The sequence below is a fragment of the Zeugodacus cucurbitae genome, chromosome 6 (assembly GCF_028554725.1).
Source record: "Zeugodacus cucurbitae isolate PBARC_wt_2022May chromosome 6, idZeuCucr1.2, whole genome shotgun sequence".
Classification (NCBI taxonomy): domain Eukaryota; kingdom Metazoa; phylum Arthropoda; class Insecta; order Diptera; family Tephritidae; genus Zeugodacus; species Zeugodacus cucurbitae.
The window spans coordinates 59,848,586-59,862,852 of record NC_071671.1 but is presented as its reverse complement, the minus strand read 5'-3'; the positions used below and the strand labels follow the sequence as shown (position 1 = coordinate 59,862,852).

Here is a 14,267-nt window from a genome sequence, read left to right as displayed (position 1 = left end):
GGGTGAGGTGTACTAAAATGATTTAATGGCGAACGGATGTAGTGACAAAGCTTGGGGGCGTTTGGGTGTATGCTATATAACGGTATTTGTGGATATTGTGCGTGTATAAGATGGCACCTGCGGCAACCTCACTGAAACACACACACACACACACACGCGCATGTGAGTTATTAAATGGCGTGCAATTTGTTGAGTTAAAACAACAACAACAGCCAGCAACTGACCCAGTGTGGCTTCCTCAACATCTAACCACAAAGTTTCCGTTTTGCAAAACTTTATAGTTGTTGTTGCAAATGCTTATGCTCTCATTTCCTTAGAAATGCTGCAGGCGAACTATTTTCCCTCAGGAGGCAGCTACTGTAGCGGAAGTTGAGCAGTGGCACTTTAGAAAATTGCATGCAAAAAGTGCAGCACAAAATAGTAAAAAAAGTAGGTAAAAAAGTTGTAAAAAAGGAGTGAAAAATAGTAGTAGAAAAAATAGTAGCAGAAAACTGCAAAATGTTACACATTGGGAGCAAAAAAGAAAAATAAATATAGAAACATCGAGTCAAACGGAAATGGCAACGGACAAATGTTAAATGGCAGCGCAGCACTTCCATTCGCTCGTAGGTCGTATGTTTGTATATGTGTATATGCTGCCAAGTCGTTAGCGTCGCTTTTGACCGATATGCATTACGGAAATTCATTTTGTACACACAAATACACACTGACACCAGCGATACAGTTAGTAAATAAGTAGGCCTTCAGTACTCCCGCGTATTAATTTATAGTAGGTCGAGACGCAGCAGGCAAGACGCTAAAAGCAAGTCCCTTTATAGCGCAAAGGATATGCTTACGACTGCAACATATCCTGCAAGCGGATATTACATTGGGTTAAACGAGGGGGAGAGCACATATGTGGCTGTGCATGAATTGTTGTTGCTTGTGTATGTGCGCATGCATTGTTGCGCGCAAGTTTTACACATGAGCGCCAGCAAAGGCGCGCTTTTTACGCTTTATGAACGGTTTGCTTTGTTTTCACATTTAATTTAAATTAATTTTATGGAAATTTCTTTTTAAGTCTTTATATTTAGCGTACTTTATGCTGAAGAAATGCAACCCACATTTTCTTATTTATGTGAAATGTTTGAAAAAAATGTTCGTTTCGTTCGTAAAGCTCGTTGAACTGCAATTCTCAATGGATTTATTAACCTAAACAATTTTTTTATTATTTGTCATGGAATTTTTTGTAAACAGAGTTGCCAATTTATTAAAAAAATATATAATTTTAAGGATTTTATGTACAAAAAGTGGCAACTCTGTTTATAAATATTATCAAATGAGACCTCCCACCGACTTTGTTGATTATGTTTTTAATTGAAACATATGAATCAAAATTCTGCCCAATTTTTTCGCAATATATGGCGACTCGAGTTCAATTTTTTGTAGGGTGGTAACTCTGTTCGAAAATATTTTAAGGAGCAACTTTTTTGCGCTTTTTTGAAGACTCTATCTTATATTTTTTTATACTCTCGCAACAAATGTTGCTAAAGAGAGTATTATAGTTTTGTTCACGTAACGGTTGTTTGTAACACCCAAAACTAAACGAGTTAGATATAGGGTTATATATACCAAAGTGATCAGGGTGAAGAGTGGAGTTCATATCCGAATGTCTGTCTGTCCGTCCGTCCGTCCGTCCATCCGTCTGTGCAAGCTGTAACTTGAGTAAAAATTAAGATATCTTGATGAAACTTGGCACACTTATTTCTTGGCACCATAGGAAGGTTGCTTTCGAAAATGAGCAAAATCGGACCACTGCCACGCACACAAAATGGCGTAGAAATAAAATTTGGTATGAAGGATCGTACTATGAAGGGGCATATTTGGATGTAATTTGTGGGGAAGTGGGCGTGGCCCCGCCCCCTAAGTTTTTTGTACATATCTCGGAAACCAATAGAGCTATATACACCAAACTTTCTGCAGTCGTTTCTTTTAGCCATCCTTATACAGTCCAAAAATGAAAGAAATCGCATAATAATCACGCCCACCTCCCATACAAAGGTTAGGTTGAAAATTACTAAAAGTGGCTTAACTCATTAACGAAAAACGTCAGAAACACCAAATTTCACATAAGAAATGGCAGATGAAAGCTGCACTCAGATTTTTTTACTAATTGGAAAATGGGCGTGGCATCGCCCACTTATGGGTCAAAAACCATATCTCAGGAACTACTCGACCGATTTCAATGAAAATTGGTTTGTAATAGTTTCCTTCACAACCACGCCTACTTCCTATATACCAGAACTCTGAAGTCGATCTGAATCGTGTACTTTACAATATACAAAGTAAGCACTAGTGAAGATATCGGTGCAGAACTTTGCACAAATACTATGTTAATAGTGTGGCAGCCCCATTCTAAAAATCGCCGAAATCGGACCATAGGTTTTTAAGGCCCCATATAACGAACACGAGAACCTCGGTGCTTCTAACCTAATATTATGGTTTCCAACTTTCAATGTTCTTTATACAATATATATGACGAATATGTGGGTCAAATTGTGTATTATATAATATAAATAAAGTTAAATAAATAAATTGCGAGAGTATAAAATGTTCGGTTACACCCGAACTTAGCCCTTCCTTACTTGTTTTGTTATATTTTGAAATATTTTTTTGTTAAGGTGGCAACTCGTTTTCAAAATATGGCTAAATTAAAGATTTTTCAAAAATTTTCCGGAAAGCTGAACTCAATAGTTCTTATATAAATAACCACATTTTCCACTTTTTTGTAGAGTGGCAACTCTATACGAATATATTTATTTTAGAAATCACATTTTTTTTTAGATATTTTTTGAAGACCTTATCTCGTGTTTTATACATTTTGTTAATATGTACAGTTTTTTTTGGTATGTGACAACTATCTTTCAAAATATGCCCTAATTGCGGAATTGGCAAAAATTATGCAGAAAGCTCTGCTCAATATTTTAAAAAACTATAACTGTATTTTCCTTTTTTTTGAAGAGTGGCAACTCTATACGAAAATATCTATTTAAAACAAGAAACCATTTAGATACTTTTTGAAGACTTTATCTCGTGTTTAAAATTTTTTTAAATATGTTTATTTATTTTATTTTTGTACGAGGCAACTCTTTTTCAAAATATATCGAAATAAAAACTTCCCAAATGTTTTCCAGAAGTCATTATTCAATATTTTTTTATATATTTAGCCATATTTTCTCTTTAATTAGTTTATTTAGGTGGCAGCTCTCTTCAAAAAATAAAGAAATGTCCAAAATAATTTCAGCTTAAAGCCCTTATTGTGTTATTTTTCACCTTTGCTGCGGGCGTTATTGCAATATTGAGCTCTCTCTCTTTCTCCCACAACACTATTTAACTGGAAATTCGTGTCGGCCATAAATTTTGTATGTGTGCCACTTAATAACCATATAACCCATATAAATATGTTTATGCTTCAACCACGTAACCAGCTGTCTCTTGTGGGTGCTTACCCACAACGCATATATGGGGTAATATCCTTATATATTGCCACAAAGCAGTTCATAATTTTATTACCACGCTCTGCCACTCGAAACTTTGCGAAAATTGAGTTGAGTTGCGATGTATTTGTTGTTTTTGTTTTGCTTGTGACGCTAACGCCCACTAATTTTTGACAGCTGTTGAAATTTTGATAACGGTAAAATTCGCGTATGCAAAGAGCGCGTTTGTTTGCTTACCATATAGCTACAAATTTGTTAATTGTGAAACTCAGCACTGCAGCTGACACATTTCCTAACCTCAACCGGGCTTGGAGAGAGTATGCATTAAGGATATGGTTGCATTTTTGAGTGTGCTCAGCACTACATTATGCTAAAATAATTTGATATTTTGTGCCTTTTGCACTTTAATTGAAAAAATATATATAAACTCGGCGCCAAAATGTAGGCAACAATTTTTAAAAAATCTTTATTTTATGCTTTGGTCGACTCTATGAATTGAATAAGAGTTTATCCAACCTCACATGAGTCCACTCAACTCCATTCGAAAACCAACTAGCCCACATTGAAAACCCCATTAATTATTATTAATTAGGGTTACATGACAGGTAGAGTGACACGCAGTGAAGCGGCAATTGGTGTTCCGTGCCGCAACAAAGCTCTTACATATATGCGAATTCTCTGATTAATGAAAATTAAACGAAAGCAGATGAGATATATTCATATATATGCTATTCGCATGACAGCAAAAATATATATTCGTTGTCAACAGCGCCGAACTGTCAGCTTGTCTGCATGCTTTCGTTTTGCGCCCGCTGGCGGCCAAAATGGAGCAGCAGACAGACAGAGCGTGTTGTTGATGTTATGCGCTTTTGTGAGAGGCCACTAAATTAATTTTGAACCGACAACAAACAGAAAAAACAAGTGTACCAAAAAAAAGTAACGGTAACTCAAACTCAAAGCATTGCTGGTGATGGTGCACCGAATAGTAGTTGGCGTTGTTGTGGTGTGCGCGTCTGTTGGGAAAACATGACATGAAATTTAATTAAATTACTTTTGCGCTGAAATTTTTGTTTTTGTTTTCGACATTTTACCGTTTTTCTGTTTTTTCTTTTTAGTTTTTTGGCATTTTTGGTGAATGGTGACAAATAAAGTTTGAATTGAAGTGAGCTGCGAGTGGCGCAGCAATAAAGCTATGAAGGTTCGAGTGGATTTTGTGTGGTATTAATGAGTGTGGTGCGCGCACCGTGTGTTCGAAGTTTTATTCAGATATTTTATTAGTTTTTGAATGCCTGCTTGTGAGCGTGACTGACTGAGCTGACGCGTGGAATCTGCGGTTAATTGCTTTTTTTGATGTGTGTGGCGTAAAGAATATTAGATTTTTTTTTAGCATTTTCGTTTAAAAATAAAAGTTTTATTGAGAAACGTAATCAATGCTCTTCATCAAAATATTCGAAATATTTAAATTTTTAGCTTTAACTGCTGCCACAGAATTTCTGCTTGTATATCTCACAACCTTACTTGTTGCCGATGAATAATTTGACCCGAATTGACTAAGTCGACTTTTATGTGTATCGCAAGCGCTATTTTTGAGAAATTCACCATGGAGAGAGGTGAGTTTTATACTCACCACACTAAAAAATTTTAAAGTGGTTAGTTTCGAAAATTAAAATATACAAAAAATTAAAAAAAGAGAAATCTTTGCCACTTTAGAACCAACGTTTAGGTATAAATACAACCCTGCTTTAATTAACAAAATGAGTTTGCGGCACTGACCTCAACAACATTCTTCATGTATTGTAACTAAAATTTTAAAGCCTGTACATGTAGTTTATTTAAGCTCAACAACGTTGGCGAACAGCCAATAACTCAGCAATGAAATTTTTACAACCAAGCAACATTACCCCCCACTTACCTCACAACTACCGCGCTCTCACTTGAGTACACACACACACTAAACGAGCCTCACCACTGCTGGTTGCTGCATGTCTGATACACAAGCGTAATTCTTTAGCAGTGGCCACGACCATTTGGTGAGCCATTAAAAATTATCTCAGGATGTTGCAGGAAGAAAGTGGCACATGGTCTAGTTAAATTGTGATTGCCTTGCCGCTGTGCAGTGAATGATGCCAATGGGAGCAAAAGTTAAAACAATGAAAGATAGTAAGGCGTAAAACCGAGCAATAAAACCAGCGAAGATGAAGCAGGAAGCAGGCAGAAATCGCCAACAACTCTGGCAATAAAAGGGCGAAGAGTCACAGTTTGTGAGATAGTCATGATGATAGAGAGGTGGCGCTCCCCTCTGCAATTGGCAGTGCATAAAATGGTGCTTTGTGGACCGTTAAGTTCCAGGCAGTTAAAAATTGCCGTTGTAATGAGCATTGCAGCGCAAATGCGTTGACAATGGAGTAAATTTGTGGGATTTGCTTTACTAGCGCCTGTAGTTATGCAATGGATTTTAAGTTTTCGTAATTATGTGCTGAAATATGAAAGTTTTAATTTGTTTTTAGCTCGGCAATGATGCCAAATGTTGAAAAATTATTGAAATGAAGTTTGTGACTCTTTCAGTAAACAATATTGCTTTTGTAGTAAAGCACATTTTGCTTCATTAATATTATTCATCCTAAATTTGAATTCACTGTTGTTAAAAGAAAATTTACTGCAGTTATTCAACCGAATTTTTATTTCTTCGACCAGAGCAACCTGACTAATTGACTTTATCGTATGCGGAAGTTTTTAGTAGGTTGAAAAACAATTCCTTTTGTAAAAATGTTGCCTAAAACTGTGCATGAGAGGGTAATTTAAGTGAATACTCATACAGTAGAAACTGACATTTTGTGAAATATTACAAAATTTGCTAACATGACATGTGAATATTTAGTATGTCTCGCATGCAAGACAACTACTACATTTCATGGAAGTTGGAGCAAGACTCACGTATGCATATTATGCATGCTAGTATACACCCAAGTGTACAACAACCATTTGCATACCTAAGAGATGTCAGTATTTGCAGAAAATGGGAACGAGCGTACATCTTGAACTTCTAACTGCCAAGTCTACAGTTGAAATTTACCATTTTCCATGTTTTACACATGAAGTAAAGCATACTTTTTGGCTGATATTTAGTTATTTTGCAAGCAAATATCAAATGAAGTATAGATATGAAAGAAATGGTGAACAAAAGAGTGTCTACAGTAGTAAAGAGAGTGGCTAAATGAAACTAAGATAATACTTTACTGTCCTAATTTCTTATATAAGGATGTATGTGTATTTTGCCTACATTAAACTGAAGGAAATGTACATTAAAGTATACTTTTAGGTGACGGAGTAAAATTAAAAACTAAAAAGGGAACACTTTTTGGATAAATTTGAAATCAGAGTCCGCATATATAGGACCTTGCATACTTTTAGGTGAAAAGCCATGTTTTATGTTCAATTTAATTTTTTCTCATAATATTATTAATACAGTGGAACTTCTCTAACTCGAATCATCATAATCCACAAAAAAATGTCGAGTTAGAGAGACTTCCGAGTTACGGAAGGTAATTTGTATGAATTTTACTTCCATTGCCAATTCAATAGTTCGAATTATGGAAAACTTCAAGTTAGAGCAGTTCGAGTTATGGAAGTTCAACTATATTTTCACAACTTTTTGAATAAGTAAAGCGTTAATGTAAATGAAATAAAATTGCATACTTTCAGGAAGAAACGATGAATCCACTAAATTGTTTTTATTATTAGATCTATCTATTTTGAGGCACACTTATAGGCGACCACTTTAATTTTAGAAAATAGCTCATAAAAAAATGTATTTCGGTATTACATAAGCTAAGACCACTTCTATTTTGTACATATAGTACTTCTTGCACAAGAAGCATACTTTTAGGCATAATATATAATAATACATGGTTTTCGAAACTATAAAGCTTTCCTTAGCTTCTCATTAAAGATGCATTAATCAAGAGCAAATACGCATAAATTTATCATTAAGGTTTATATATTAAACACAACTAACCCCGCCACGACCGCCTGATCCTTCAATGCTCTCATCGTCAATGTAAATATCGTCTTTTGACGTTGCTGAGAGACTCGCTGATGATGATAGTGACAACGGCGATGTTGGTGATGGTTTAACAGTCTTCTGCAAATAAAGAGAAAAGTTTTGCAATTAAAATAAATACAAACAGCTCACACACAAGCAGACAATGAAATAAATGCGCAACAAAGTAGACATTTTACGCAACAAAATTCCGACACAACTTTCAACAATCCAATGGCGGAAATTTTTTAGATTAATCATGTGTTTAGACACATAGTTGAGAGGTAGAAAACTTTGGAAGCACCTTACACCACTCCGCCGGCGACACTTTGTTGAAATTGTTGCTTGTTAAGACGCAATCAAAGAATTTCTACATTTTCCAAGCATACCTTTAGGCTTGTGCGACAGTCGGAGACAGCGCTGACTGTCATTAGTGTCAAGGTGTATAGAGAAAATGCAAAGTTTTGTAAAAGTTTGAAATGTGAGATGGTAGATGTGGATGTGAGAATCCTGAAAAGTTTTATGTATGTGTAGGTCGACCTAGTTTTTGAGCATATTGATTTCAATTAGTGTCTTTCAATTACAAATTTCATTTAAATGTGGAGCGCTGTTCCAGCATTTGCTTATTTCTATATTATTTCCATGTATTCGTTTCAACATCCATTATTTAAATTAATTTTGTTGAAATTTATGGCTTTTCATTGCATACTTTATGGCGCCGCGGAGTAAGCTTTGTATAATTTATGTAATTTGTTAACATACAATTGGCAATTATTGCACAAAGCGGCTAAAAAGCGCACACAAATTAGTTATTCAAATGAAATGTTAAAAATATTTGCCTACTTTTTGGCGTTGATTATATTTTCGCAGCAAATAAACGTGATGGTTAATATTTCATTTATGATGCTTACTATTTTTCAATAAATTATGTATGAAAATGGTAAATGTATGAATTTAAACGTAATTTTTATATTTTATTACAATAAAATTATGAAAAGGGTTGCCACCCTTTATAAATTTGTAATCAAAATTTTATAAATATATTTGAATTGAATTGCGCAGCTTGTGCACTGCACTCAAATGCATTAAAGTATAATCATAAAACAACACAAAATCCCATCAGTGTTATATATTATCAGGCGCATGATTTATAACGAATAATATTATTTTCATTTCAGCAACAAACGGCTCAAAACCAAATCAACACCATGATTGTGCAGCTTAAATCATCCATAGCTTGCCACCTAAAGCCAATGATCCGTACAAATATAGATGATTGAGTTTGCTGGTTGGCATACATTTAGGCGCAACAGCAAATAAACAAAAAAATTGCGAAAAAACAAACAGGTATGTGTGTGCATCGGCTGTAGCACAGCCAGTGAGTTGAAAATAGTTGATATTCTGTGAAGGTGATGCTGTAGAAGCCTCTCTACATTGTTGTTGTGCTTATTGTTTGCCGTCTGCTGCTTTTTCACTTGTCACTTTAGCGCATTTACGCTTCAGTGCTCGAGTTTGCAGAATATTCTACGCGGTGTTTAGTCTGGCAACTGCGCTGTTTGCTTATCAATATGAAAATATTTCGTTTCGCTATGCAATCCGAGCGAGATTGACAGGAAATTACAAGAGATAGCGCACATTTTTTTTCGGCGGGGTTTGAAAATACAAAGCGATGAGTGCGCAAAACGAAAAATACAAAATGTATGAAAAATAAAAATATATAAAAAAACAACAAAAATAATCAAAAAACAACAATCAGTGAATGGCACTCGCTACTCGCGCCTTAATGCTGCTTCACTCACTTAATATTCAAAAACCGATAACAGAGAAAAACGCTGTATTAAACGAAAGTGCCAAGTCAACGAGAGTCAATGGCGTGGAAAACATGAATTATGTGCAGCGGCGCTTACAATATGAACGAAAAATATGTATGTTTGATATGTATGTATGATATAAATACGTGCAAGCGCCTGAAAGTATGCTGCATAATTTAAGAAATTTCAATACAACACAGTTGGTAATGCTGTGGGCGTTGAATAATGTACATGCTGTTGTATTTTCATTTTTGCTTTTGAAATATGTATGTATATTATAAAGCAATGCATAATTTTAGGCGCTACCACGTCGAATGTGTGAATGCAGTTATTGCGGATGAACGTGTCAACACGCCCATACATTCAAATGCCAACACTTTGGCATTTCGGTATTCATCAACACCATTCGCAGCAACATTGTCATTGCATATAGCATGCTGTTAGGCGCTTTATGCGGCGTAAATACAACACGGATAGCCGGCAACCACAAAAAACAATTTTCATGGCAAACTGCGCACCAACAATTACTTGTGTATTTTAATTATGCAATTCAATGTGCGAATTGTTAATGTGGTGAAGGAAACACAAGTGCGCCTGCATGTATGCTTCAATACAATGCAGTGGTAGTGTATTCACAGTGATATTCATTTAATTTACGCTGTTATTGTGCAAATATGCAACAGCAACAACAACAACGAGGCACAATTAACGCTTGCAGCAATAAAATTTGCTTTAATTCACGCCTATAAGTATGCCAAGCTCTATTTAAGCGCAAACAAATCCATTCGTAAGCAATAGCACTGCGCTGAAAGTCATCAGAAATGTTGTTTTGCGGTGAATGTACAATGCAGGCGTTGCATGCAACACGGCTAGATAATTAAAAACAAGCGCTTACTACCGTTTGTGCGCCGCTGACTGCTTTCACATGTTTTTAGTGTGGTGAAGAAGTGGAATAAAAATAATATGAAATCGCTTAAAGAAGTTGTGGAGCTGCGGACATATTTATTTCCGTTATTTTTTCCTTAATTTTTTCTTTTATTTTTCCTTTTATTTTTATTATTTTTTTTTATTTCTTTTTTTATTTTCTTCTCTGTCATAGTGAAAAGGAAGTCGGAAACAGGCTCTGAAAAGTTGGCATGTAACATAAATGTGGCAAGTTGTTGCTATTTTTCATTATCTTGCCTCCTTTTTGCGCGAAAAACATGTAATTATAGCATACTTGCTGGCGTTGCAGCTACGGCCACACGTAACGGCTGTGGCGGTGTATCAACGGCTCAGTAGACAGCAGTAAAGGGTGCCTTAAGTAGTAGCAGTCCAATAAAGCTGCGGTTTACGGGCGCGCGGTAGTGCAAATGTGCAGACGAGAAGTTTGCCGTGCAACATCATTAATTTGTTTATGCAACAACGTACGGCTTGCTGATGAAATGCAAAGTTTTCCTCTTCACTGTGTTCACCGCGTAGCCGCGACTGCCATACACCGGCATTCCGTCGGCAAATTATCCACAGTTTATGAGTAAAAGCGTGCAACTTAAGACGGAAGTCGTGAAAAGTTGTGTTGCAGCGCCATAGAGCAGAGATAGACAGACAGACAGCGAGTTAAAGGGGAATACGTGTTTGTGTTTATATCTCTTTAAGCTCTTTATGTGCAATACAAACAAAGTTATTAGTGTGGTATTTCTTAGCGCAAAGCTTTTGTGATTGCCATTGTGGCTCAAGTAGTGGCGTGTGGTCTCGCACAAGTTGTGCCACAGAAGTTTTGCCACACACACACTCACCCACATACCTCTCTCAGACTGCCTGCTGGTGGGTGTAGTTAATGTCAAAATGTTAAGAAAATTTTCAGTATTCACCAAGTTGGCTGCGATTCAAAAGAAGAAGTTGGCACTTTGCTTCTCGCTAACTACCAACTACTGGCTAAGGAGTTAAGTTGTTCGTGTTGTGTTGGTGTGGGCGGCTTCTACTATATAGTTAATAGTTGGGTGCATGGCTACACATTCATATTAAGTATTTTGTATTACCGGTATTCAGCAAAAGTTTTATTTCTGTAGTTGTTTTTATTTTTGTTTTTGCATTTATTTTTTTCTTCGTTTCTTTCCTTCTTCTGTTAAGTTTGTTGTATTTTTATTTACGCCGCTTTGCCGGCAGGCACGTCAAGTTGCTGTGTGGTCTTGAAAGACCTTTGCAGTTTTCTTGTCATATACTGTAGCTTTCTTGTCTTCTGTTAGGGAAACTATTCAAGAGTGTTTTATTTTTATATTTTGCCTTGCTTTTTGGATTATTAAAGCACCAGAAGTTCGTTAATCTTTCCTTAGTCTTTAATTTTCTACAATTTACTGGAGTATAGTTGGAATTTTCATTTTGAAAATTTTCGATGCTGTTTCTCGTAATTTGACCCAGATGAAATTAAATTCTTGGTTTAAAATACAACTAAAATACAACTCTTTAGAAATACCTATCAATTCTTCAGATCTTTGGCTGGAATGTCAGTTGTCCTCTTCAGCATATCATTGACAGGCTTCCCAGAGCATTTTATTGAGAAAAAAAAAATTATTTATGAAAAATTTAAGAGACGTATCTCTTTGAATACTCTCTGATACTAAAACAAGAGTTAAAGAGCACAATTTTCTTAAAATTTTAAGATATTTTTTTGTTTCAGTCGTTAGTGGATATGATGAGTAAATTGTCTAGTGGAAATATGCTCTTTACTCTCAAGATCCTTACTGGGAGTTTCACGATAATAATAATTTTCATTCAAAAGGACTCTTCTTAATCCTTTTCATAATATTGAAGAAGAATCGTTAAGTTTCACAGGTACCCCTGGTAACTTTCTAACTACCACTAGCCCATACAAGATATTTAAAATATTATAAATGCTTTGAGATGGGTATGTCACATCTTAAAAATCTCAATAATTATTGAGAAAAATATCCAATTCAAATATCTTAAAAGTGAAGAAACGAAATTTATAATTTTCAGAACACTTTATTAAACTTGTCGTCATGGAAAGCAACTCCCAACTATGATGGAAGTCATTATCCTTGAATATCTCCTAATTATATTCCTTCCTAACAGAAAAAAATAAATTATAGTAAAACTGATGGTCAGTGAAACGAAAAACGAGGTGCTTTCTTAATTTCCTCTTATTTTGAACTCTGCGCCGAAATGTAGGCAACAAATTTATTTATCTTCAAACAGAAATTTATCAGATTGGTGAGAATACATCAAAATATCATTCGAATTTTATATCTTTAAATCTTCTGGATATTTTTATCGAAAATTGTAATCTCTTTTCTAATCACTTCCAAGTAACAACGAATGCTCCTCACATTAATGAATTTTTCTGTGGCAATTTAATATAATATATTGTTTCTTTTTCGTGTAAGATTTATATTTTCTGATTTAAACATCAAACTGCGCTTTAATATACAAATATATGTAACTCTATACCCACAAACTTGCAACAACTTGTGGACTTTGGTTAATTTGTTGACTGTGGCAGCTAAGGAAATGAGGAAATTTACATCTTCTTTAGTAAAGAATTTGAGAAACAAAATATAAAACGACTTCGGTGTGGGAAAATACAAAAAAGAAGTCCATGTAATACCGACACAACAACAACAACAACAACACAGGATGTAAACTACATACAGTATGCAACTGCCACTCAAATGTAACTGCAGCAACACGGCCATAGAAAGGAATATAAAAGCAGTAAAAGAAAGAAAAAACCAAGTAAAATGTAAATGAAAATGTTGACAAAATAAAATAAAAGCAACAAAAACAAAAATAATAAGAGATAACAAATACAAAAACAAAAAACCAACTCGCAAGAATATAAAGCACGAACTCCGGGTGTTGAGTAGAAAAGTTTTTGGCACAAAACGACAATAAACAGGCGCTGCATTGCTGACAGCTGGCATGTGATGGCTGCCATTGGCGCTGCCTGCCACACACACTCAGCAATTTTCGCGCCAACCCGGCTGCAGCCCTTGTGACAGCTTTAGAGTCGGCCAGCAAAACAAAGCGATGCGCTAGAAATACGGTATGTTGCACCTTATTGCTACAGCTGCTGCGTTACATGCCATACATTTTGTATTCGTTATTGTTGGTGTTTTTGTTGTCGCCTTTGTGCAACTGGAACGTGTTGATGGGCAACAAACGGCTTGGCTTTGCTGCAAGCAAATAGTTGGCATGTGCCGCATAGAACTTTATTTGTTAGAGGACATGAGGGAGAGAGCGGCGAGAGCTGTGGCACAAATGCAGCTGTGTGGCTTCCATTTAACATTTGAGGCAAGTGTGTCTGCTGCCAAATTGTGTTTTGTCGTCAGTCGCTGGCGCTTTATTTCAAATATGCATGAGTGTCTGTGTGGCAGCAATCAAGGTGTAAATAACTGTCTGCAACACAAAAATGCATATATGCACTTTGTGTTGCAAGTGGCAAGTGGCAAGTTGGTATTGCATGCAATTTTGCTCTTACAAATACACCTTTCTCTATCTGCCTTCCAGTCTGTCTGCAGCAGACGCGCTAGTTTGCTCACCTTTGCATGCATCCTTGCAGTGCAGCTCCACCGCCGCCGCCGCCATTAACCTCGCTCATTCATAGTCTCTTTTTTATTTGCTGTGTGACTTCTCACACACCTTTTGCTTTGTGCCTCCATGCTGCTAATGCACTTGGCTGTCGGCTAAGCAATTTTCGCACATTCACCTTTTGCATTTTTTATCGCTCGCTTTTGTGCTTGCTGCAACATCAATGTCTGCTGCACATTTGCCACAAGTGTTGCCACAGTTTTTGAACTTTTTTTATTTACAACCGCATATACTCGTACCTATATTATATGACAGTAGTTGCAGGCAACGTTGAAGTTTTTGCGGTTTTTCTCGCTAAAATTTGTTATTGCTGTTTTTGCTGTGTCGAAAATAATTTGTTGCAATTGTAGCTGA

The 14,267-nt window shown here is 35.9% G+C and overlaps 1 protein-coding gene across 8 annotated transcripts in view; it reads right to left on the bottom strand.

Annotated features, from left to right (window-relative positions):
- Window positions 1–14,267, bottom strand: part of Sdc_2 (syndecan) — a 381,173-nt gene that overhangs the window by 76,125 nt on the left and 290,781 nt on the right. For 7 of the 8 annotated variants that reach the window (XM_054232887.1, XM_054232891.1, XM_054232892.1 and 4 more), the window contains exon 3: window positions 7,492–7,617. In XM_054232887.1, the coding sequence (XP_054088862.1) occupies window positions 7,492–7,617 (126 nt within the window). The remainder of the gene's footprint in view (window positions 1–7,491; window positions 7,618–14,267) is intronic. The other variant, XM_054232890.1, reaches the window with a different exon arrangement.